At 47.5% G+C, this 24510-nt stretch overlaps 2 protein-coding genes across 6 annotated transcripts in view; one reads left to right on the top strand and one right to left on the bottom strand.

The window, feature by feature from the left end:
• Positions 1-5309, top strand: part of SLC7A1 (solute carrier family 7 member 1) — a 61285-nt gene extending 55976 nt beyond the window's left edge. For 3 of the 4 annotated variants that reach the window (XM_052671429.1, XM_052671427.1, XM_052671426.1), the window contains one exon: positions 894-5309. In XM_052671429.1, the coding sequence (XP_052527389.1) occupies positions 894-1003 (110 nt within the window). In that variant the 3' untranslated portion in view covers positions 1004-5309. The remainder of the gene's footprint in view (positions 1-893) is intronic. The other variant, XR_008203557.1, reaches the window with a different exon arrangement.
• A 543-nt stretch (positions 5310-5852) lies between these two features.
• The window catches only part of MTUS2 (microtubule associated scaffold protein 2), a 253265-nt gene continuing 234607 nt past the window's right edge, over positions 5853-24510 (bottom strand). For both annotated transcript variants that reach the window (XM_052671410.1, XM_052671409.1), the window contains exons 9-15: positions 23511-23725; positions 17856-17961; positions 16248-16321; positions 14986-15084; positions 13758-13877; positions 10697-10794; positions 5853-8651 (exon numbers count right to left, since the gene is read on the bottom strand). In XM_052671410.1, the coding sequence (XP_052527370.1) occupies positions 8435-8651; positions 10697-10794; positions 13758-13877; positions 14986-15084; positions 16248-16321; positions 17856-17961; positions 23511-23725 (929 nt within the window). In that variant the 3' untranslated portion in view covers positions 5853-8434. The remainder of the gene's footprint in view (positions 8652-10696; positions 10795-13757; positions 13878-14985; positions 15085-16247; positions 16322-17855; positions 17962-23510; positions 23726-24510) is intronic.

The following is a 24510-nucleotide window of genomic DNA, read 5'->3' as shown; positions in this document are numbered from 1 at the left end:
GGGGAGGTTCTGCTTGGATGTTAGGAAGAATTTCTTCTCAGAAATAGTAGCAGTGCATTGGGAGAGGCTGCTGAGGGAGGTGGCGGAGTCACTGTCCCTGGAGGTGTTCAGCAAACGTGGAGATGTGGCACTGAGGGATGTGGTCAGTGGGCAGTATGGGTGGTAGTAGACAGCTGGACTCGATGATTGTAGAGGTCTTTTCCAGCCTTGGTGATTCTATGATTCTGTGAATCAACAAGGGCTGCTTGAAGCAGCTGCCCACTTGCTCTGAACCTGATCAAGGCAAAAGCCATGCTCTAGATAGCTTCTTTTTTGCCCAGATCTCATTTTTCATGTTTTCTCATGCCCTTTTTCATTCCACTTTACCTATGTTAGCACTTTGCCAGGTCGTCCTAAGCTCAGGACATCTCAGTGCTAAACCAGCACTGCCTTGTGCAGCGCCAGACAGAAATTCATCCAGAATTGGAACCCCACTGTGCAAACCTCATGGACTGCCAGAGCATTTTTGTTTCTTTAATGTGAAAATTCCTCTCTGTGCCTTCTTTTAAGATGTCACGGGGCATTAAAACAAGCTGAAGAAGGAGGGTTGTGTGTCACCGTGTGAGGAATCCATATTAAAAGAGAGAGCTGTGGCTGTGAGCCAGCACAAGCAGGGTGTGCAGAGGAGCAATCTTTGTGTTGGCACTTTTACTTTTTCATTTGTTTTTTTGTTCCAAGCGCTGGTTTTATAACCTGAGTTAAACCTAGATTTCTTTTCCATGACTGGCAGTGATACCAAGCTGCAAGCTGTCAGGAGGGCTGTAACCTGGATCTGTGACCTATGCCTGTAGGTGTGAGCAGTGGTGTCTGTCCCCTTACAGAGCTAACTTCCCTCTCTCCCTTGGCTCCTGCAGGCTTTATCATCTACTTTTCCTACGGAATATGGCACAGCGTGGAGGCTGCGTACGCAGCATCAGCAGACACAGAGAGAAGCATGGACACTGCCTCAGACAGCTGCAAATGACCACGTGTGTAGCTCGTGGGCGACCGGGGACCGCTGCAGCGAAGGCAGCTGTGCCATGGGGCTCCTGAAGTGTTGCATATGGTTAATCAGTACTGCAGCAAGAAAGAAGCACAGTGTGGGAATCCCCAGGCCTGTTGCTGCAGCTTGCAGTTTGCTTAGTCGCGCAGTTGAAAGGGATCACAAGGAAGAAAAGCTGCTCCCAGCAGTGCTGTTAGCTGGTCTGGGGCCACGCACTCTCCCTCCTCCCTCCCGTTGTTTTGTTTTGTTTTGTTTTTCAGTGTCTAGAAAGAAAACTGCTTCTGTGTGCCAGTTAACCTGAAATGCTGCTATGAAACAGGCCTCGCAGAGGTCCTTCTTTCAGTAGCCCTGGGAATGACCCCCCCACAGATATTCTACCTGATATATACAGAGCACATCTGCAGTGCCATTGTCATGCTTAGATCAGACACTTCCTTCACCTGATGTGAGCTGTACCACCTTTGTACGTACAAAGAAAAGGCTCTCGGCAAACGTGAGCTTTCACCTGGTTAAGAAAGCACCTGCAAGATTTATGTTCTTCAGAGCATCAGGTTTCATAGTTTTTATTGCATTTAACTTTTAACTCGGCATTCATGTACTTTAAAACACTGCTACTGTGAAATGTCGGGAGGTTTATTGTCGGTTGAATGGTCGTTTGGCAGGGTGCAGATAATGAAACGGATGTTCCTGCTGACTGTAGACTCAGCAGAGGGATTTGGGGTTTAGTCATAGAAATATCTGGTGCAAGTACTTGAATGTCTTTAAGGGCAGAGGTGTCTCCAAAGAGCCTTCTAACTCTTCACGTCAGAGCTGACCAGCAGTGGGGCGGAACCTGTGGGGTGGCAGAAGTGCTCTTGAGCCCAGCTCTGAAAATGTGTTTGGTTGGAAGTTAGAGGAGCTCCCTCAGTGTGGGCTGTGTGAATAGTAGAATAAAGCATTTGGCTGTGAGCATTCGGCATCAGGGTGAAGCATGTTTCTGTCCCTGGAAGGAGGAACACAGGAAGAGTCTCAAGGGATTGAACTTCATTTGTGAGCAGCACTTGAGTCCGTGCCTCATGCCTGGTGGGACATGAGGATGTTGTAGGGTTTTCTCCTTCCCAGTGGTCCCATCAGAGCAGGGGGCAACACTAGGGGGCTGGCTTGCTGAGAGTTTACCTTGCAGGCTGCTCAGCTGCTTAACACAGGCCTGAGCAGGGCTGTAAATGTGCTGAGCCCCTGCTCTGAGTGCTGCCCACCCACCTGTGCAGCAGTGTGTGCTCTTGCTACAACACGTGCTCCTGTGGGGCCAGAGATGCTTGTGCTGCCCGCACTGCATGTCCTGGGCCATGGGAATTCTCTATCTTTGGAGGTGCTGGGAATGAGGTTGGATGGGGCTTTGAGCAAACAGATCTGGTGCAAAATGTCCCTGCCCAGCCCAAGCCATTCTATGATTCTGTGAAGTTCTGTGAAGAGGTGAGACCAAAGACTGTGTTAAGTTGGCAACACAGACGTGGCCTTGGCTTTGCTGAAAGGCAGTTTCAAAAAAGATTCTCCCAGATATCTCCCCAGCCAAATTCCCTGCCCTAAAAAAGGCTTGTGGAAGCATTCAAAAGGTGGGTTGTGCCCACGCAACACCGCTATTTAAATGTGCTGAATAACAAATCCCAAACAGATACTGCAGAAATCCTCTCTCCTAACCTGTGTAGGGGTTGCTCCACGCTGCTGCCTCCAGCACCTGGAGCAGTTGGTCTGTTGGCCATCATAACTCCTGCTGCTGAGGGCACCCGATCCCATCATACTGGTGTGGACTGAGGAACAGGCTCTGTATGGCTTAACCAGCAGAAGTGAGAACCAGACCATCTCCCTCAGTCATGTTGTGGTGGGTCGTGTCTTGCAGCTTTCCAGCACAGCCTTTCTGCCTGCTAGGAGTTCCAGTCTTGGCCTTCTGGCAAACTGGGAGGCTCTTCTGAGGGCTGGAGCTGGGTGGAGGGAATGTGCTCTGCGTGTATTTTCAGGGTGCTTTCAGGACCCTTGACCATCTGCCAGTCCTCTTTTCCTTGCACACAAATGAAGTCTTACTCAAGCAGAGAGAGAAGAGTATCAAAATTAAAACCCAGGAGGTTGAGCCCTATTTGGATTTAAACGTGGGCAAAAACTCAGTGTGTGCCAAAACCTCCTGGAAAGCACTGAGGATATGAGAGGATGGGGAAAAAATGGAAAATGGGAATGCAGAGGGTGTGGATATTTCCCATTGTACCAAGAATGTAAGGACCTTTGCCTTGGGTACCAACTCTGAGCAATTTAGACGTTCAGCATTGACTATATGAGGCTGAATTCTGATGGAAGTATATTTCCAAAGAAAATTATCTAAAAATATGCAGATTTCTTGCTGTAATTTTTTTTTTTTATATAAATGTTAACTTATTTTTGTTGTATTCTTAGGGATCTGTTCTGGTATTTATATCCCATAACTTTATTTCAGCTTTTGTGGCGTATAATATCAGCACTTGGGAGAAAGGGGAAGTCTGGATCGGGTTCATTTTCCTGTCATTTCCTTTTCTCCCAGAAGGTTTCATAGGAAAATCCTTCTGTTTCGCCACGCTTTGTGTTCCAGTGTTCCAATGTGCCATGGCCTGTGCCAGCCCTGGGGAAGCCCCCGTGCCAGGCTGTGTGTGGGGACGCAATGACTCGGTCACTGCTGCCTGCTCTGCCCTGTCCTCACTGCTGCATCCCCGCCCCGCTTGGATTTGCAAGCTGTAAGGTAGAAATTTGGCTGCCTGTTTCTGGGGTGGTGTTTTCAAATGGGTGATTTTTTATTATTTTTTTAAATCTTCTTTTTTCTTTTTTTTTTTTTTGGTCTCTGCGTCCCTGCTGATGTCTGCATGTCCCATAGGTCACTCCAGGTATCTTTGGGGACACGCAACTGCTGCTATCACCTCGCTCTTGTGAACAAGATGCTTCTCTTGCATCGAGCTCATCTTTGTAAATAGCTCCACAATTATTTTGCTTTATTATTATATTTTGTACAGATGCATTTTACTGGATGGAGGGGTGGGAACAGAGAAGTGCTGCCTCTGCTCGGTGCCAGAGCAGACCCTTTTGTGTCAGTGCCATGACTCTGCCCATGGGGCAGCCTCAACTGGGGCGGCCAACGTGGAGAGGAGCTCACTGGAGAGGAGCCACCAGCACGTGGCCAGGCAGCCTTTCTCAAAGGCTGTTACAGCAGCGCCCTTCTCACCATGAAGGTGCAAAAATCACAGAATCATGACTAGCTTTTGCGTACTTCCTTACAAACATCATTCTTTGGTTGCTGAGAATCGTTGCCGCGTGGGTTCTGGCTTCATTTCCAATTTCTCTCATCCCTCGGGGTGCTGTTCACCATCCTCTTGCGTGGCTGTGTGGGGATCACCAGGCCCTGGTGTGGGACAGGGAGCAGAGCCTCGAGCCTCGTGGGTGTGTAAGGGCAGGGTTTTGGGGGGGCTCAGAACAGGGGCACTCAGCAGAGCTCCCCCTGGGCTAAGCCAAACCCCTGTAGCAGTGGGTGGTGCTGCAGGCTCCTTCCATTCCTATTGCCTTGGAGACAAAGCACTGTTAGGGGGAATCATAGTTTGTAAGATCAACTCTTTAGTGGCGCTGTTTTAAACAGTTCCACCGGGATCTCTCAAATTCCTCCTGGCACAATTTGCACCCCAGGAAACCACCCACAACGGAGCACTGCTACCATCTGCCCAAGTGATGGCCGAACACGCCTGCATCTCCACCCCATCCCTGCCGTGGGACCGTTCCCTCTCTGTCTGAGCCCCCACCCGGCAGGGCATGGAGGCAGCACCTCCTGGGATGCTCTCAGGGAATTTGCCCCCAGGCTGAGCCGTGCCCTCAAGTGCTCCACTGAGCAACGGTGAGCGCGGCCAGCAAAGCGACTTGACGGACTGAAGCCATGGAAGTCTGTATAGTGTTTATTTTCTAATTACTAAGCGCAATGTATATACCTTTCTGTTGACGGTCTATTTTCCTAATGGTTTCTCAGAGTTTCTTACAGGCGTGTTAAATAGTTTTGATGCTTGTTCTGCAGACAGATCTATTTTTTATCTTTTTTACCTTTCTTTCGGTTGCATTTCTTTTTTCCGTGTCCGTGCAGCGCCTGAAGCCTTACGTTTTGAAATGTGAACCTCGCCCTCCCCGCGCGTGTGCACAGCTCCCTTTTGTCCTGGTGCCACTGTAAATACTTCACCACCAAATGAAGCTGTTGGCAATTCACTTCTCGTTAAGTGGTACAGCATTAAAGCATTTTTCTCAGTACTCGAATAAACCACGCCTGTTGTTTGCCCTTATTTTTGAGCCTGTCTCCGTCCTCCAGCTATCTGTAGTGCCTGCAGGCTGCGCAGGAGGGCACTGCCCTGAGGTGCAGCCCCTGGTGCTGCCACGTGTGTTTGGAAATAGGGGCTGTGCACCAGCACGTTCTGCCTGGGAGGGTTTCAGGGTTGGGATGAGCCCACGGGGAGGCACTGCAATCCTCAATGGGGCACTGTGCTTTCTGCCCCCCTCGTGTCGGGAGGATGCCAGGAAGAGCCCCAGCTCAGTGTCCTAAAGGTGCCTCAGCCCAGACACCTGAGAAGTGCCCTCACCCAGGGCAGCGCTGTGTCGCTGTGGGGATGTGCTGGTCTGTGAGCCTCGTTTTTCTCAGTGGGATTTGGAGCTAATGCACAGCACGTGAGCTGTGCTAACCCCACTCAGCTGCTCCCTGCCAGGAAGCCCCATTCCTTACCGCACTGCCACGGGATTTCGCTTTGCCTTCCATTCATGCCAGTGTCTGTACGTCTGTGTACGCAGAAAACACAGCAGGACACCCCAGTTTTTGTGCGCCCACCCACGCTGTGTGCTGGCGCCTGTATTTATTATCAGGAATATATTACACTTATCTGTACATCAGAACTGAAATAATACAAACTTCCTGTACTCATTAGCCACAGAGCGAACCGGATCACACCTGCTGTGTGGGAACTGTACAGGGGCTCCTTGGCGTGTCCATGGGACACAAGCGATCAGTGCAGAGACGGAACATACCTGATTTGCACCCGTTAGCGTCAGCTTTCTTCCCCTCCACTGTCACCAGCAGCAGCTTTTGCTGCTGTGCCATCCCCAGGGCCCCGCAGTGGGATGCGCCAAGGCCTCAGTGCTCAATCTGCAAACGTTTGGTAACTCCAAGCTGCTGCCAGAGGGATGAGGGGTGAGTGAACCCCTGCTCTGCCCCTCCCGGTCCCTATGGGGAGGGCCAGGCACCTGTGGGTGCCCTGTCCTCAAGGGAGATGTGCCAGCATCACTGAGCAGGGGAGCCTGCACTGGGGCCAGCCCATGGTGGGCATCCATGGCAAAAGAAAGGAATGATTTTTGGGGGGACGGAACTCCCTGGTTCTGGGCTCAGGAGGTACCTGTGACATCCCCCAGGAAGGTTTGCTGGACCGGGGCACCTCCCCACCAGGCTCTGAGCTTTGCCAGTGATTTGGAGGTCCCACCAAGGAAGCATTCAGTGACAGGCAGGCTTGGGAGGCAACAGTTCCATGGAGAAGAGGCTGGCAATGACACCAAGTGATGGCAGAACTAGGGCTGGTCCAACGTTTTCCCAGCATTGAAGCCCCACTCTCAATTCACTGCTGGAAGCAATTATTGAATACGAATTTAATTCAAAAATGGGAGTAGGAAAGCACCAGAAATAGAGGAAAACAATGAAGAAATGAAGGCCAGGCTTGGCCAGCCCATCCCAGGCTGATAATATGCTCCAGTGTGTTCAACGTGGGGAAGCTGAGATCAGATCATGGTAACAATTCTGACTTTGTCATCTCATCAGAACTGCATTGGCAGACTGAAGCACAACACTGGAGGTATTGCAGCTTTCTGTGCATGCAGCAGTTCTGAGGGTGGTTATTTTGTACTGGTGAGGAGGGCCTTTGTGTGTGCACCTATTAGAATAGGCTGTACTTCCAGGCTGTACTTGCTGGGCACACTACCACCTAGCAACATGTTTCAACGGCAGCTGCTGTGCTAAGGTCTATCCTAACAAGATGCTCGAGTCACTCAGCATCACATGCAAAAGCTGCTACAAAAGTAAATTTCTCAAGAAAAGGAGAATAAAACCCAACATCGCTATTATTTTTATAGCATTGCAGAGGGACTAGGAATGTACTGGCAGTGACCAAATCTGTGTCTGAGCTGCAGAGGTCATCCTGAGAGCGTTCCAGCAAAGCCGGGCACGGATCCCACACACACTTTGCAATGTTGGGTAAAATACAGTGGTGTGAGACATGGGTAGGTATGGAATATTCTGACCTCTTCTGCGCCCATGCAGCCCTCTGTATCACGCCTGGTGTTCCACCAGCTCAGCCTAATGCTGGGTCAGCAAAGGTCTGAACACAAAGGGTTGGTTTGCTTCTCCTTTCTCGTGGGACTTGAAACATATCAACCTGAACAGAACCCTACACACAGAGGTTCTGACTTTTAAAATTAGGTTAAGGGGAAACAAGACAAAAGTAATCTAGGAGCTAAAGAGTCTAAAATTGAAACACATTACCCAGTAACCTCTATCATATTGACTAAAACTCAGGTTTCTCATCTCTACCCCATCCCCACTCACAACATCAATGCTAAGAGCTAAAAGCAGTGGATGGTTTGTGTTTCTCATCTGGTGCTCGATGCAAAGGTGTTTTCTCAAGGCAGTACTGTCTCAGAATGCCAAAGTCGCTGGTGTTAAGGATTGTACCACTTGGTGGTCACTTGGAAGGCGCTTCTATTTCTGTGGGACTTCCTTCTGGTTGGGGTATAAATGTTGCTGGGAGGCGCAACAGAAATGCGTTTTGTTTTGATACAAGTCTTAGGCACGAGTTAGAAAACCGCTGACTGTAATGAAAATAGATCAGCACTTAGTGGTATCCAAGAGTATAAAAAAATGCAATTCAGAACGTCTTCAACTACATACATATGTGTGTGCGTCTATATATAGGTATAAAGGTACAGTACATATATATAAACACAGACACATACACAGAAATATTCACAACTGGAACTCTATTTGAGACTAACCTGAAGTACTGCAGCAGCAGTCCATCCCAACGAACCTGTAATATAGCATTTTCCAACAGCTGGCTCTAACAACAGTGAAATTATTATCATACTAAGCTAAACCTACCTTTCTAGCTATCCTAACTTGCTAGCCTACCTTTCTGCTATCCTAACTTATCACTATCCTCCCTGCTATTGTAATGAATGTGTCAAAACCATGAGCTCCTATCTAAGGTTTCTCGGAGAGCCCTGCCTAGTGTGAAGCTATGCAGCCAGGGAGCATGCTTGCAGCCACGAGCCTGGCACCTGCTGATGGTGGGGCTTCCTTGGGTGTGAGGTTCAGCAGCTGCAAACATGCCCGAGGCAGGGGGCCGTGATGGATCACCGTCGCACGGTTCTGGCTTTGGCTGGCGAGGAGTTCCCTGCAGAGCAGCGATAAAATGATGTGGATGATGCTCGGGGGGTTTTCACAGGGCTGACGGCGTCTCCTGCCTGCAGTTTCCAGAGCAGCTCCTCGTTTGTTCTGCTCAGCCGCTTCTTCTCCTCCACCTCTTTCTCGACATGTTCCTGGAGATTGGCGTTCTCCTCCGACAGTTGCCTGGGGAGGGAAGCCAGCACATGAGGCTCACCAGGATGGAGGAGGCACAGAAGCACGAGAGGCAGCGAAGCAGGAGGCCACCTACCTCCCTCCACACCACCCTACCTCATCCCTAGGACTGCAGCTGGGACACAGCTGTTCAGGTACTTGGCTTGGGGATGTGGGTACACCCAGAGGCTTCAAGCATCCTCTTCTCATCACTATCTGCTCAGGGCTGGGTTGGTTTCAGCCCCAAGAGCCCTAAGTGAAACTTCTTGGATCATTCTCCCCCCATTCAGCACATGGGGTTGCAAGCGTGGTGCTGTGTGCCCTGTTTGCAGAATTTGTTCACTGGTGCAGCAGTTCCTACCTGGGATTGTGCCCCTTAGCCTCAGAGGTTCCAAACCCACCCCTGAGGTGAAGGCCAGGGCCCCAGGTTATTAGACACCTGTGCTTCCCAACCACCTTTGCCCAGAGGTACACCATCACCCAGAGGTGCTTGTTGAGCTGCTCCATCTCCTCCACAGCGGTGGAGAATGTTGGTTTTGGGCATTTTTCTGTGTAATGAGGGACAAAATTCTGTTGTCAACTCCAGTGGCAGCCGTAACTCTCACCTTTGCTTCTCAACCCTGCCACCAAATCTGAGCCACAAGGAACAGCAATTGTGAGGTGGCAGAGCACAAGCAAAGAGGTGAGTGCCACTGCACCCGACTCTTCCACCCACCCAGTTGCTGCAGTGTGCAAAGGGAAAGGAGTCTGTGCTCTGTGCTCCCTTGTTCAGATGATGCTCTGCTCCATAAATGCCCTGTGAGCCTTTGGGTCCTGACCATCCTGACCCTCCATTCCTGGCTGCAGCATCAGGGAAGCTCCCCACAACCCACTGGCTGCTTCAAGGGTGGGACGGAGCAATCTATAGGCACCAAACCTCGTAAGTCTGCTTGCCTCTAGCCAGGTGGCTGTGCTAAAGGAAATGGGACAGTCCAGGCAGATGGTGGGACTGATGGATGTGCAACTTGGTCTCGTTCTGGGAGCATCGTCTGGTTTCTGCATCCCCACTGTGCTTGGGCAGGAGCCTGGTCCTGGGGCAAGCCAACAGGGGCCTCAGGGCATCTACCTGGCCCAATTATCAGCTGAAGAGTTTTTAGAAATAAAACCTGACCCACAAACACAACCACCCATCATGTATTTCCAGGGCTCTGGCAGCTGAGGATTTCTGCTTCTTTGGCCGAGTTTCTTACAGCAGTGGAGCTAAGTTGATTGTGCATGTATGTCTGCTTTTCTCCTCTTCCTCTGTCAATTTTGAGCCACAAAGCAGCATTTGCAGAGTCAGAGGATTTAAAGATACGGGCTGGTAGATTTTGGAAAGCTGCTTGCCCAGTAGTGGAAAAAGATCCTATTCACAATCCCATTAAAGAAACAGCTGTGGTGTAAGCTCACAGTCCAAACAGTGTGAGAAAGTCTGCAGGGAGCACACCCTGGAGAAATAACTGTATAGGAAAGCTTTGCAACACATGGAATTTTTCTTTTGCAGTGCCCAACAAGACAGACCATAAAAATTATACCCAAAGCCCCACTACAACCTTTTCTAACCAGCATTTTCAGAGGAAAAAAAAAAAAAAAAAGGCTCACCAGCCCAAAAGCAGATGTCTCTGTTGACAAGGAACCTTGTCACTCCAGTCAGGTTGTTAGTGCAAACAACAACAAAACCAAAGGTAACCCTGCTTGGGTGATGGCAGCACTGTTAGGCTGTCCCTGTGAAACCGCTTTTCCCACCCTCACCAACATGTTTTGTGGCACTGACTCTGCGATCAGAAGCAATTGGCAACTAAGGACTCAGCAGCACATCAAAATCATGAAAATAATTTCTTATAGATAAGTGATTTTCCTCACGTTAAACAAACCCTGATATACAAATGATTTGTTGATAGAACAGGCAGAGAAGGACCATGCACTTTCAAGAGGAAATACACTGAATTCTTCTCTTTCTGAAATAAGTGTCAGCCTTGGGCAGTTAAAATTTGCAGCCTCTCTGTAAGCTCAGATAGAGTACAAGTATCTCTGCAAACCTTGTTATGACGGTGTTCTGCTCAATCCTGGCTCTGAGTTCTTCGTTCTGCTGTTGCAGCACAGTGATCTTTTCTTCCAGGATTAAATTTTTCTCAGCCTGCAACAAAATGAGTTTATTTGTTTTTTTCAGTCTGAAGAAATCCCAAAGCCTACTCCATGAAGACTGGTTCTTTATTTGACCCCAGAGCAACTTCTGAAATCTGAAAATGGTTGGAGGTGGTCATCTTGACTGCAGCTGAGGCTTAGAGGAGTGACTTTCTGGTGAAGATGTGGCCAGCAGCAGGGATAACTTTGTAGAATCACAGAACCACAGAACCTTTTAGGTTGGAAAGGATCTCTAAGACACTAAGACCACCCAGTCCAACCATCAGCCCATCCCCCCCATGCTCACTAACCATGTCCCTCTCTGCCACATCTCTATGGTTCTTGAATACCTCTGGGGACAGTGACTCCACCACCTCCCCTGGGCAGCCTGTTCCAACAAAGCGACAAGAGAAGAGGCCAACTCCCACCTCCTCTTCTCCAGACTAACCAATCCCAGTTCCCTCACCTGCTCCACACCAGACTTAAGCTCCAGACCCTTCACAGCTTTGTTGCCCTTCTCTGGAGACACTCCAGAGCCTCCAAGTCCTTCTTGAGGGGCCCAGAACTGAACACGATACTTGAGGTAACTGAACACAGCATCAAGGGAGGCAGAACTGAAATAATAGTCCTTTTTTCCTAACTGAGGAGCAGGAGGGTCCCAGTCTTGGCCAGCACAAATAAAACATAATCCCCTGTGGTGTCCCTTGCAGACACATCTCTCTGCTGCTGGCAGTGGCAGCTACAATTAGGTGAAATGGATCCTGCCCCAAGCACAAGTGGTTTTTACTAAGGACAGCCCAAGGACAGAGTTGGAGGATGTCACCAGCAGTGTATTACATCCCAAATATGGTTAGAGGCATGCACTACAGCCTCAGATGCTCTGTTTTTCCCAGGTTTTGAATCTGACGTGCTTTATCACCTTAGTTCTTGCTTTTTTCCAGCAGTTGAATGTTGCTGAATTCAACACTTTTGGAAGAAGACAAGATATCGCAAGGGAACCTTATCTCTGTGTGAGCTTGGTTATTGAACTTCCCAATCTTTTAGAGAGAATCAAAATACTGTGCACTCAATAAGTCACACTTTATGGTGGAGGCATCAGATTTAAGCAGTGATCACCAACCAATGCAGGTAGCTGTAATGGATGCTGCTGATTTGGTGATATTCTGGCTCACCACAGTACATTTTATTAGAACAGATTCTGGTCCCATTTTGAAATACTTCAAGAGAGGAATCAGTGTCACAGCACCTTCACTGCTCCCCTAACCTCGATGGTTTTAATAAGTGGTAGCTGTGCCAACACAAAGCATAGGAGAGCTGCATCTCCTTCCCTCCTGAGTGCAACCTTCACTCTCTGTCACTCTTTTCCTAATGCCCTCATTTCCAGTAGGCAAGGAACTGAGCGTGCCCTTATGTTCTCTGCACGTGCCAGCTGTCTGCCCAGTTTCAGCAGTGTCTCCTGGCCCACCAAATGTGGCCATCCCCACCATGCCCTGTGCTACCACTCATGGCTACTGCTACATCTCTTTCAGTCTGTGCTGACCTCAGCTGAAATACAGAACAGGGAGAGAGCCTCAGGACCTCTATGATGGTCTACAATCCTGACAGCACATGCTCATAGAAGCACAGAATGGATTAGGTTGGAAGGCACCATAAAGATCATCCAGTTCCAACCCCTCTGCTGTGCCAGGGCAGCCAAACGGGTAAGTTTATTCTGGCAGGCCATCAGCCTTATCCAAATCTGCTCTGTTCAGGGCAGCCTTTTCAGGATCCTGTCACCCACCTGACCCTGTGTTTTAAATGCCCATCTGCTTCCTATGAGGCACCCATCTCTCAGAGCCTTTGGAGATGCTCTGAGGTGTTTCTGGCACATATAGAGGCAGATGTTTAAACAGAAAGCAGTTGTGCCCTTGGATCACTGTAGCCTTAGTGTTTTACTGTGATAAAGGGCAGGAGCTGTATGCTGTATGTGTGCTGTATGTGGTTAATTAGCAAAAGCAGCTAAATGACTACTAAATGCTGGCTTTTTTATTTTCCAATATAACTCTACAGTGCATGTTTTCACATTCTGGCTCTGCTTCAGGAGCAGTATATTGGAAGGAGCAAAGTTAACAAATCTCAGCTGTAAGGAGACATTTTTCTCTACATCCACTGATTCAAGCATCTGTTCAGCAAAATAATCGTCTGAGTTCTCAAATTTCCCCGTAAATGGGAACAAATCTTGCTGAATGCTGTGCTGAACCAGCTGTCCCAGCTTCCCAGCTGAGGTAATGCCTCATCCTGTCACCATACTACACACTCACTGTCACTGTAGGTTATTCCTCAGAAAATGAATCCCCTTTCCAATAAAAAGTGCAACTGATGATGAACCAGAGAGTTCTTCATCAGAGATCCCCACAAGCAAAGGATGAGAAAACAGCGTAGGCTGCAGAAAAGCATTACCTCAGAGAGCTCTCCTAGAGTGATTTTTGCTAGGGACTGCTAGCTGAATATTGCTAATTCACCAGCAGCAGCAGGACACAAATGGCTCAGTTTTCCCCTCTTTGCCCTTCCCAGTCCTAAATGGCACCTGGCTCTTGCAGGGTGCTGTACAACATTATGCCCTGGAAGACCACAATGCTCCCCTTCTTCTATTCTTCCTATGCCCCTCACCTCATAATCTAATGCACAGGCTGAGCAGGTAGCCACATATAAAAGCAATACAGGCCAAGAGATGTGTGGAAGAAATCAAAGTGTCATGGGTAGGTGAAGGGGAGGGAAAAGATCCCAATTTCTGAGTGAAAATCTGAGATGTTACAGTAGAAGAAGCTATGTGCTTGGCTGTGGGAGAGCACAACAGGTAGCCATTCATGAACCTCCTTTACTGCGTCTTTCCCAACATGTTTTCCTCTCCCCCCTTTTTAAATTCACCTGCTGTAACCAAACTTCTACTTTTCTACTTCTGTGATGTCTCCTCCAAAAGAAAAAATGACAACTCACTTGTTTTTCTAGCTCCATAATCCTCTTATCCTGTTCATGAATCTGATGGTTCTTCAGTTCCAGAACATGTTTTAAGCTCTTCAGATCTTCTTCTAAGTGCAGGTAAGGAGCTTGTGCAATCTAGGAAACATGCCAGCATTTTGTCTATGTCAGCCATCAGTGCATCTTCAGCCACGAGGTAAAGTTTTCCAGTCTACCAATGGTTTAGGATTCTTAGTGCTGAGAAAGGCAGATGGAGGTGAGCCTCCCCAGCTGATCTGAACCCTGATATTCTCTCCTGGAACATCCTTTTATCTGGGCAGCCACTGATACCTTTCTTTTGACCAGCTCTGTAGCTAGACGGATGGGATGCTGCTGATTCATGGTTTTCTGGATTTCTGTGCCTGTAACTCACACCAGTGAGCTGTCTTGGAGTAACAGGCATTGACATCATGGTGACACAGCAGAATTTGTGCTGCCATTATGTTAATTAAGTACTGCAGCAGGCATGGAAGGCACTGACACTACTTGTTTCCATGGCCAAGGCAGTTTCAGACACTTGTGCTCCTTTTCTAAGGAGTTTTCCCATCTGAAAGCTTCTAGATGCCCTCACTCAACCCTACTATGTTCACTCCCTGTCCCCCTCTGTCTCATCCATGGGGCTGTGCTGTGAACATGCTGAAATGACCCAAATTTAATAAATGTCTTTAGAGAAGTTCATTTTGGTGTTATTTCATTTCAGATAAATAGCTGCAGCAAGCATTCACTTGCACACTGTAAGCTAACAGCTTGGCTGCAGTAGACAGCAGTTGGATAAATATTTAATGATGTGACAGGTCTGTCCACATAAGCCCAGGAAAAAAATGAGGGAATACGTGGAACATCACACAAGTAGGCTCAGAATATGAATAGAATAAATGTGAAAAGATAAAAAGTAAAGTGAAAGAGAAGAAAAAGACAAACACAACAAAAAGGACATACGAGGTAGAGTTCAGGGAATGTTTTGGAAACAGAGCTACATATGCTGGGTGAAAGAATAGAGGACAGAAGGAAGACAATGGACAATGGCCCTGTGCTGAGGTGCATCCAGGACAAGGCTATCAATGCTGACTTATCCACAGCGTTCAAGATTCAGGGTCCTGGTGGAGGCATGAGCCCCAGTCCCTGCTGTAGGATCCTTTTGCTAACACTGATGTGTGCCAAACACAGAAGCACATACGAAGGCTGTGTAATGATAATTGCCAACTACCTTCAGCTGTTCCTCAGTGCTTTTCTTCAAAGCCTCTTCAAATCGGTCTGCTTTGGCCTTCAGGGACTGGTTCTGGAAGGTGAAGGTGTCTATCTGGTCCTGCAGGGGAGGACAAATGATCACATCACCATGTCGTCAATCACCCCTCTCGCATCCACACAAGCCAATCTGCACTGTGCAACCAGCAGGGGAGCTAACCAAGGCTCAGAAACCACTGCCAGGTGAGCTTTTTATGTAAGGTCACTTGAATGTACAGTGGGGTTTTCGTAACGAAGTGCCTTGGGCAGGCCTGAGATCCCTGCACTGCCTGCAGCTGGATGACAATGGCTGGCATTGCTCCATTACATGTCTTCAATGCTAAATCACCCTGTCACCTTGGGATGAATCAGAACAACCACACCTGCCTTGAGACAGCTGGCATTTACACTGCAAGCATGAAAGAGATCTGTTGTGCAGTTCTTACAGTCTGAATGGGGTGGAGGAGATGCCCATCGTGCTTCCTTCACCTTTATAGGCCACATTCCAGCCTACTTAGGGGCTTCTGATACGATAATAAGCAACGGTGAGTTAGCAGAGTAGGCTTTGAATGACACCTCAGAGCTGTCTACAGGAACAATGTGCTATTTTAAGCAGTCTCATTTCTGTTCCCACGAAAGGTACTCCTGCGCCTTCTGTACAGCCCACTCCTGTAAAAGCTGCAGTTGCTGTGAGGTCACATTTTATATTTTGTGTTTGTCACTTCTCAGCTGTAACACTGCATCAGTGCATACTGCAGAATAGGCTGGAGCTGTAAAAGCTGCATGAGGTGTGACAAGTGCTGCATGTAACAATACACACCAGCTGGGGTTTTTCTAACTCATAATTAATCTCAGCCTAGACAATCAAACAGAGCTGGCACTATGTACTCAGGCATCTTGTTCACACGGTTTCCAAAGCTAACACAAACCCTAGCTGCATTTTCCTCCCTGTAGGTTTGCCTGCTTTTCTCTTCCAGACACAGCATATTTGGAATCAGCCAAAACAGTGAGAAAAGCCCAAGGGACACCTTGGCTGCTCATCTCACTTTGGACAGGTGGAGCAGATGAGGCCTTTAGAGAAGATGAGGTATCCCTGGCACGTGGGTTCCTGTGCTGGAGGGATGGATAGGGACAAAGGGGAGCAGTGCCTTCCCAATGGGCACTACAAAATACAGCTGGTAAGATTCAAGGGCCTGGTGTGCTCTGCAACAGCACTGCAGGGTGGGAAATAACAGAACTGCTAACCTGGAGCGACAGCCGCAGCTTTTCAAAATTTTCCTTTAATTGTGTTTTCTCCAGTTCGTGAGCAGCAACCAGTTCTGGGGAAGACACACACAGACACAACATGGCTAAGTGAAGTCCAGCAAAGCGGGGTCTGAGAGCACAGAGACTGGGAGCCAAGCACCGCTTGGAAAGCAGTTTTAGGGCATGGAATTGAGGAGGAAATGGGCAGTAACACACCACAGGATTCGTTGAATCTGTTTTGAGGATCAACATTTCTCAGTTTTTCAGTGGTACCTCTATGCCTGTGTGGCTGAATGTGGATTTTTCAGATTTGTCAGCTTCCAGAGGCTGTGATCTGAAAAAGTTTGGTATAAAAATGGGCAACTGACCTCTTCAGAGTGAGTATCCCAAGCTGAGGGATTTGAAATTAGGTACATTTGCAAATTTGGATGGCAGTTGCTTTGGGGAGATAAAACAGGGAGACAGCAACTTGGATGCAAAAAGGCAAGTGCTGGTGCTTCTCCAGGAGCTGTGGAGGATCTGTAAGGTTTAATGACACTATCAGATCCTGGAGACAAAAACTCCTCTGTTTATATCACACGACTAAGAGTTTCACTACTAGAAAAGTCACCTTGGACTGATTAATAACTAGAAGTTAATAAACAAAGTGGAATAGTTTAGCCTCCAAACCAACGGCATGAAACTGGCACTCAATACTCGGCGTTCAGTACTACCTTTTTAGTACACGGACAACCTATTCTGTGCCTGCGCTCCCAGCCCGCGGGGCTGTGCTCTCTAAGCATCCCTTCCTGATGATAGCACCAGTGCTGCTCTCCGAGGCTCTGCGCAGCGGCTGCAGTACAGCTTGCGGGCACAGGAGGGCATCTCGCACCCACGGCAGGAGCAGGAGCTCACGCTTTGGCCTTAACCGTCCCCAACTTTTGTCATCAGAAAATACTAGCAAAAACACAGAGATAAGCGCATCCTTAAGCAAGGAATAGCTTTTAAACACTGACACCGAGAGCTGTTCAGTAAGCTCCAGCATCCCGAGTGCCCAAGGATTGGGTTCAGAGACCCAGGATCTTCAGAAAAAGTCTGTTGGTGAGGTGAGGTGGCATCTGGACTCAGTAACATGTGGAGAAAGTCTTGTCTTTGTCCCAGAGATCATACAGACACTCTCAGGTGCAAGCTGAATGCTGTATGCATTGCATATGGCTCTCCCTCATCCGGCATCGAAAGACAGAATCATGGAATCACAAAATGGGTCAGTTTGGAAGGGACCTTTCTGTCCCTTACTGCCCAGTTCTAATCCTTGCCTTGGGACACCTTGTGCCCTAGCCTCGAATGCCTCCAAGGATGGGGCACTCACAGATCTCTGGGCATCCTATGCCAGGGCCTCGCTGCCCTCTGAGTGAAAGATTTTCCCCAGCATCTAAACTAAATCTCCCATCTTTTAGTTTAAAGCCATTCCCCCTTGTCCTATCACAAACCTATCACACAACACAGACCAACACAGCTTTTCTGTATCAGCTCCTCTGGGGAAAGACACTCCAGGCTTACACAGATGCATTACACAGATGCAGGGCTATTTCCTGCTCTGGGATAACCATTAGGTTGTCCTTGGCTTACCTCGGATCTCACGGTTGTGCTCATCCTGCAGTACAGCAAGGGTGATGGAGTGGTTGTTTTCCAGCTGTAATACTGAAGCTTGGTGGACAGCTGTGATGTCGGACACCTGTTCAGTGACAGCAGATGGAAACAGGGGCACACGGTTAGACGTGCTGCAGCACACTGACAAGCCACTGTTAGACAGCTGCAGTGAGCTGGAAACAGCAAAGGGATCTACTGAGTGTGACACCCTCTGTACATGAGCCAGGCTAATTCATTACGGAAGAGGCACGTTACCTCCTGGAGTGTCAGCATTACCTCCACTGCTGCTCGTCGCTTTTCTCTTTCAATTTTAAAGTGATAAATGAGGCACATAAGAAAGCACAAAGCAAAAATATGAAAAAAGGGTATGTTCAAAAATCTCAACATTCAATTAATCTAAATTGTATGCATTGCCTGGCTCCCTCTGATGGTCAGATAAACTTGCACAGTTCAGAGTAATCCTATTTTTGTGGCGCTGTTTAATTGCACAGTCTTGAGTTATCTTCCATGGAAAGTGCCTATGAATTATTCATAGTTGTAAAATATTCATTTCTAGAGAAACATTGAACTTATCATCAGTAGGTTTAAAAAATGAATCACGATCTATCTCACTTCTACTTGAAAATGAGCATCCTACAAAGCCATCAATATGCAAGTTCCAAACTCCTCCTGAATCCTGTTCTTTGAGTTCACATCCAATAAACTGATGAAAGACATGACAGCACCTGCTCTGATCTGCAGAAATTCCTTCTTCACTTCTAGCCTGACATTGAGTGAGGAAGACCCACAGATTGAGCTGTTGAGGGGGTTTCCAGTGCCAGCAAAAGCTCCCTGCGTCCTGTCCTGCAGCCTGCTCCTACTCCCAGTCCAGCTCCGCAGTTCATAGGAAACAAAATGCTTTATGAATCAGGGAAGTATGTAAAAGTCCCCTGGTTTCTGACTGATCCCTGCAAACAACTGGCAGCGAAGAGCCTTGCAAAGTTTGCTGACTATGAGGCAAACACAGCACAACCTGGAACAGCAGCTTCTCTGTTCTCAGTCTGAGCTGAAGAACAGTCCTGCCTCCTTGTCTACACAAAGCTCAGCCCCACAGCAGCACAATTCAGCAGCAATGTCCGTGTGGCTAACCAAACATGGCCCACCTGCATTACCTCTGTTCAACTTATGGCCGTATTTCTAGAAGGGATTCACTCTGAAGAGAGACCCAAAATCAAGGCTTGCAAGCAAACTCCCCGCCAAGCAGCTCAATGACCTAAGGTCTGAAGTTCAAACTTCACTCACTGGGCTCTTTTATTCAGCAGCCATCCAAGTTGGAACAAAATGGGACTTCCAGCTCTGTAAAGATGGCCATTGGAATGACATCAGAAAAGCCCTGGAGTCCACTCCCAATTCCTTAGGGTTTCAAGTATTCATCAGAGTAGCTCTGAGTGTTACCATCGATGACCTGATGTGCTTTTCCAGGTTTTGTAATCACAGTGATCTCATTCCCTATACACACTGTCTGTGGTATCTGCACATTGTCTGTGATATCTGGCAATGCACAAAATCGAGCTGTTTAATTGTTACAAAGAATCAGCTGTTCCTTGCAAAGTCTCTTTGCCTCACACAACATCTTTGTCCACTGTTACACTGGTAGATACTGCAGCCAAGCACATCTCCACTGAAATAGACGTTATTTCACTGTGTTTATCTGTCAAACATATGTATTAGATCACCCAACAGGAGCAATATTTTGTATCAGATTGGATAACGTTATCTCTCAGAATGAAAAACAGGCATTAAACATGGAATTTTAAATCATACAAATCCATTTTCTTAAAACTGCAGGAGACAACTAAGAGGTGAAGAACCGTTCACAGAACAACATGGAACTCAGCTTGTTGATGTACTACATGGGAGAGCAGGGCAATGGGGGTTAGATGACCCAGTGGGCTACTATTGGGATGTGAAATATCACTTGATTTCTCCCAGTCTGCATGCCTCGTGTGAGCACTGCCACATTCTTTAACCCACCCTTACTTAAGTCTTTACTCACGCTCTAATTGCTGCTCAGCTCGGCAGCATCCCATAGGAAAAATTAAGATCAATTCCAGCATCCTCAGAGGGTGAAAGGGTCTCCTATCTCTGCCACAATCCTTGTCAGGTTATTTATCTATAAGGCCAATTAAATATGCTCCAGTTTTCAAATGGTCTCCAGGGCTTTTTCTGTTTCTGAATGCTTTATATTCCCATCCCAAATGACTCCTTTTAACCTTCCCGTGTGACCTCCAGTCTGCAGTTTTCATGGCAGATTGTCTACTTGGCAGCTGGAACCAGATCTTTGGGATCACATTCCAACCCTGCTACTAACTTACTCTGTAAACTTCATCAACTCACTTAAATGCTGTGTCACAGTTACTTCTGGCTATAAAAAGAAGTTCATATGGGATTTTTAAGGATTAATAAGCCAAAGGGAAGAAGAGGATCTAGTAGGAGTTCAGGGGGCTGGAAGACAAAACAGTTTGAGCTGAACTGCTCAAGAAACACTGGCAAGTGAGGACCATGGATTTATAATTTTGCACTTAGTTGCAAGGAACATAGAAACACTGGCATGCCTTGTCACACCTGATCATTGCTCACCAGCATTAGGGCTGAATGATTCCAGTCCCTTGAGCAGGCTGTGTTCTGTTGCATGCTCAGAGCCAAGTGCTTCCCCTCTCCAGAACATGATGTCTCTAAGCTGAGCAGAGGATGAAAAACCACAGATAACAAGCCCTTTGGGTGTGAGGCTCTTATGCTTAGTTCTTAGGCAACTTGGTTCAGAGGCTAACACAGCTCCCCCAGTTCTCCTTGTCCTGTTCCAGGGCAAGAGGCCAAGAAGTGTCACTGGTGAGCAGCTTTCCAGCCAGCTTCTGATAGCAACGAACACAGGATGGGTGTACAGCTGAGTATGAGTCAGGAGGGAAAAGCTACCAACACTCATCATGAGTTGCTGGAAGAACCATGGATTGAAAAGACAGAGTTACCAGGCTCACAACAGAGGTTCTGAAGCAACAGAGAGAAAAGTTTGCTCTACTTCCTGTAATTCTGGGAACTAAGAGTTCTCTAGCAAACCAAAGCATTGGAGGAGGGAGAACTACTTGCCCCTCTAACGGGAAGATGCACCTCCACTGTTTCAGTGTGGTGATTAATAGCACTGCAACAGACGAGGACATGAGGAATCTAAGTATACTGGTAGTCCAGTGACCTGTGTAACCCACGCTGCAGCGATCAGCCTGAGGGGAATAAAGTCACCATCCACCCTGCTGTCTTTGGAGCTTGGAGAAGCACTCCAAAGAGAAGCAGAGATAAGTCATCAGCTCTCCTAGCAAAAAATTAACTTGCAGAACAAATTCCTTCACAAATGCTAATGCCTGATGATCCAGGAGGGGCAAGGCTTGCAGCTAGAGCTGGTATCTCTTTCAAGACAAGCTGGCACACTTAACACAGGGAGGAGGATAAAAAAGCCAAAGCTTTTGGGAATGCCACCCACTCCTTTATAACATAACCCAAAGCAGAAAATTTGAGGGGCTTTGTAAGAAAAATGTCTGTCATAAACTAAAATGAGAACCAAGAGACACGGTTCAAGAACAGACATTATGCAGTTCCAGAGAAAGACTGTGAAAACTCCAGTGTAGAGCAGAAAAAACTATTTTACGGCATCTTCCCAAGCATCTTTAAAAATCAATGCAGCAACAGAAAAAAGGCAGTTTGCCTGGGACAAAAGAGCTTGGTCACATAAAGCCTTTGTATTGCACTTTACAAGCCCTGCAAATCAATAACAGCTAACAGGCACAGCAATTAAAATGGGTAAAATCCAGAGAGAGAGCTTCACCCTCCCCCAGATCTTTACATGGAGAAAGAAGAAACATCCCCATAAAAATATTTTTGCTGGAATCAGCTGTCAAAGATTATGGGTCCATTGATAGCAGAGTAAACAAACAAGAAGCAAGCTGGCAGCTTGTGGTGGGAGATCTGGGGAGGGGAGGTTCTGCCAACAGCTCCCTTTTGAGGGAAGGCTACGAAGGAGCCCGTAACACTGCTCTACTGCACAGGGCCCAGTGGCACACAGTGTTCTTGTCCCCTCTGCCTGCACGGTGGCTCCTGGGGTGGCAGGGGCACAGGCTGGGATGCAGTGTGTCTATCTGACAAGGCTGGCTGAGCAGTGTACCTTATCAATGGCATTATGCTGTAAACACAGTACAAGAGACATAGAATTGTCATCATCTCAGTTTGTATTTTCACTTCTGTCTCAGGAGTTTTACAGGGCATAAATGGGGTCATTTCCCTTTTTATAAATGTTTGAGCTTAAAAACTGTGAACTGTAGCCTCTGCTGTGCCCCAACCTACTGTTCTCATAGAATCACAGGATCATTACAGAATCACACAATGGCCAGGGTTGGAAGGGACCTCAAGGATCATGAAGCTCCAACCCCTCTGCCACATGCAGGGCCACCAACCTCCATGTTTAATGCTAGACCAGGCTGCCCAGGTTCCCATCCAATCTGGCCTTGAACACCTCCAGGGACGGGGCATCCACAGCCTCTCTGGGCAGCCTGTTCCAGCACCTCACCATCTCTCTGTAAAGAACTTCCTCCTGACATCCAACCTAAATCTCCCCTTCCTCAACTTAAAATCATTTCCCCTTGTCCTGCAGTTATCAACCTTTTCAAAGAGTTGATTCCCCTCCTGTTTGTAGGCTTCCTTTAGGTACTGAAAGGCTGCAATGAGGTCACCCCACAGCCCTCTTTTCTCCAGGATGAACAAGACCAGCTCCCTCAGCCTGTCTTCATAGGGGAGGTGCTCCAGTCCCCTGCTCATCTTCATGGCCCTTCTCTGGATCCTCTCCAACAGCTCCCTGTCATTTTTGTACTGGGAGCTCCACACTTGGACACAGTACTCCAGACGGGGCCTCACAAGAGCAGAGTAGAGGGGGGAAAATCATCTCCCTGTCCCTGCTGGCCACCCCTCTTCTGATGGAGTCCAGGGTACCATTTGCCATTCACTCCAGCCATTAAAAGTAGGACTAAAGTAACTGTATGCGGGAGCCTTTCTCCCTACCTACATAAAAACTGCAATGCAAGGAGAAATGTTTGTTTTGTACAATCTAAAAGACTAGTCTGAATGGTGGAGAAGAAATCAGGGAACCTAGAGTGTATCACCCACTTGATATTTAGGTTATGTGTTACATGGATCCCACTTCACTGTATCAGCAGTGGCATTTGAAAGCATGAGGGACAGGGTTCTACTGGCATTACTTCTGCATAACAGGTTCTTACTCAACCATTGGTTTCATATAAATTGACTAGAATAGGAGGGATGGGGAACAAGTAGGTGTGGGGAGCAAAGCTAGTATAATTATTTATGTTAGTTGTAAAACATCAGGAAGCATGTTAAGAAAACACATGGCAATGTAACATACTGAACTATACTATACTGAAATGCCATTAAGAACCATAGGAGGGCAATGCCATAAAGATAATCTGGAATACATTTTTCTAGTCATCAGTCATCTTTACCAGTGTCTTCATGTTTGAGATTGCCTGTGTTTCATTACCTGAAACCACTCAGAACAGAGATGGTCTGCTTTTCTGAATCAAACAGGCTAGAACTGACCTGGTGCAGATGCTGAGACTTGATGAGATCCAGCTGCAGCTTGTGCTGCTCCTGCAGGCTCTCCATCTTGGCGCTGTAATCCTCATGTAAACGCTGCTCCAGAACCTGCAGCTCCTCCTTCTGCTGCCAGCGAAGCTTTCTCACCTCCTCCTCTAAGCGCCTCTCCAGATCCTCCTTCTCATTTTGTAATTTCTTACATCTCGCTGTGTTGATGGCTGAGGACACAAAAATAAGTATACAGTCAGGCTCTGAGCTCCTTGGGAGCAAGGGTGGCACCAACTCTGTAAATCACTGAGCACAGTGGTTCTTGCCAACACTGGGACTCTCCAGAATCCCAATTGTGAACAGGCTCACACTCTCCTCTGTCTTCCTCCCTTTAACACACATACACAGGAGTATTTATTTGAATAGAGGCATTGGCAGAGTCCTGCAAATGCCCACACAAAACTGGGGCCTGGAATAATACAAAAACAAGGAATTTCATGGACCTCCATTCTGTTGCAGGGATGTCCCCTTTCTGGCCAGCACAGTCTTAGACTAAAAAATCAAGTCTTTAGGGCATCTGCTTTGTCTTGGATGGTAAAGACAGCACATGTGACAATCACACTTGACACAGGGTCTTTCATGTGGGAGAAGAGATTTTCCTTATCTCCTTTTCTCAAGTCATAGTCTTGGCCATAGTCCCACTTACAACAACATACCAGGGAAGCAGAAGACCTACGGGTTCTTGAGTTGCATCCTATGCATATGTTATTTTCCATCTGTTGGAAGCTGTTCACCCCACAGGCCTGTTTCTTATACCACCTCCAACAAGGATGTCTTAAAATCATTAGTGCCCACTATTGTTATATTCAAACAACTATCTTGTGCGCTCCATGGAACCAGAGAGCACCCAGGACAGGCTACTACTGAGGGCAATCAGAAAGTGTACATGTTTTACTCTTGTGTACTAACCCAGTGGCAATGTCTCTAAATTCATGAGCATGTCTACAACTTGTTT

Source organism: Tympanuchus pallidicinctus, unplaced genomic scaffold, assembly GCF_026119805.1.
Source record: "Tympanuchus pallidicinctus isolate F22 unplaced genomic scaffold, pur_lepc_1.0 scaffold11, whole genome shotgun sequence".
NCBI classification, from domain to species: domain Eukaryota; kingdom Metazoa; phylum Chordata; class Aves; order Galliformes; family Phasianidae; genus Tympanuchus; species Tympanuchus pallidicinctus.
The sequence above is the reverse complement of the archived record's forward strand: the minus strand, read 5'-3'. Positions and strand labels throughout refer to the sequence as shown.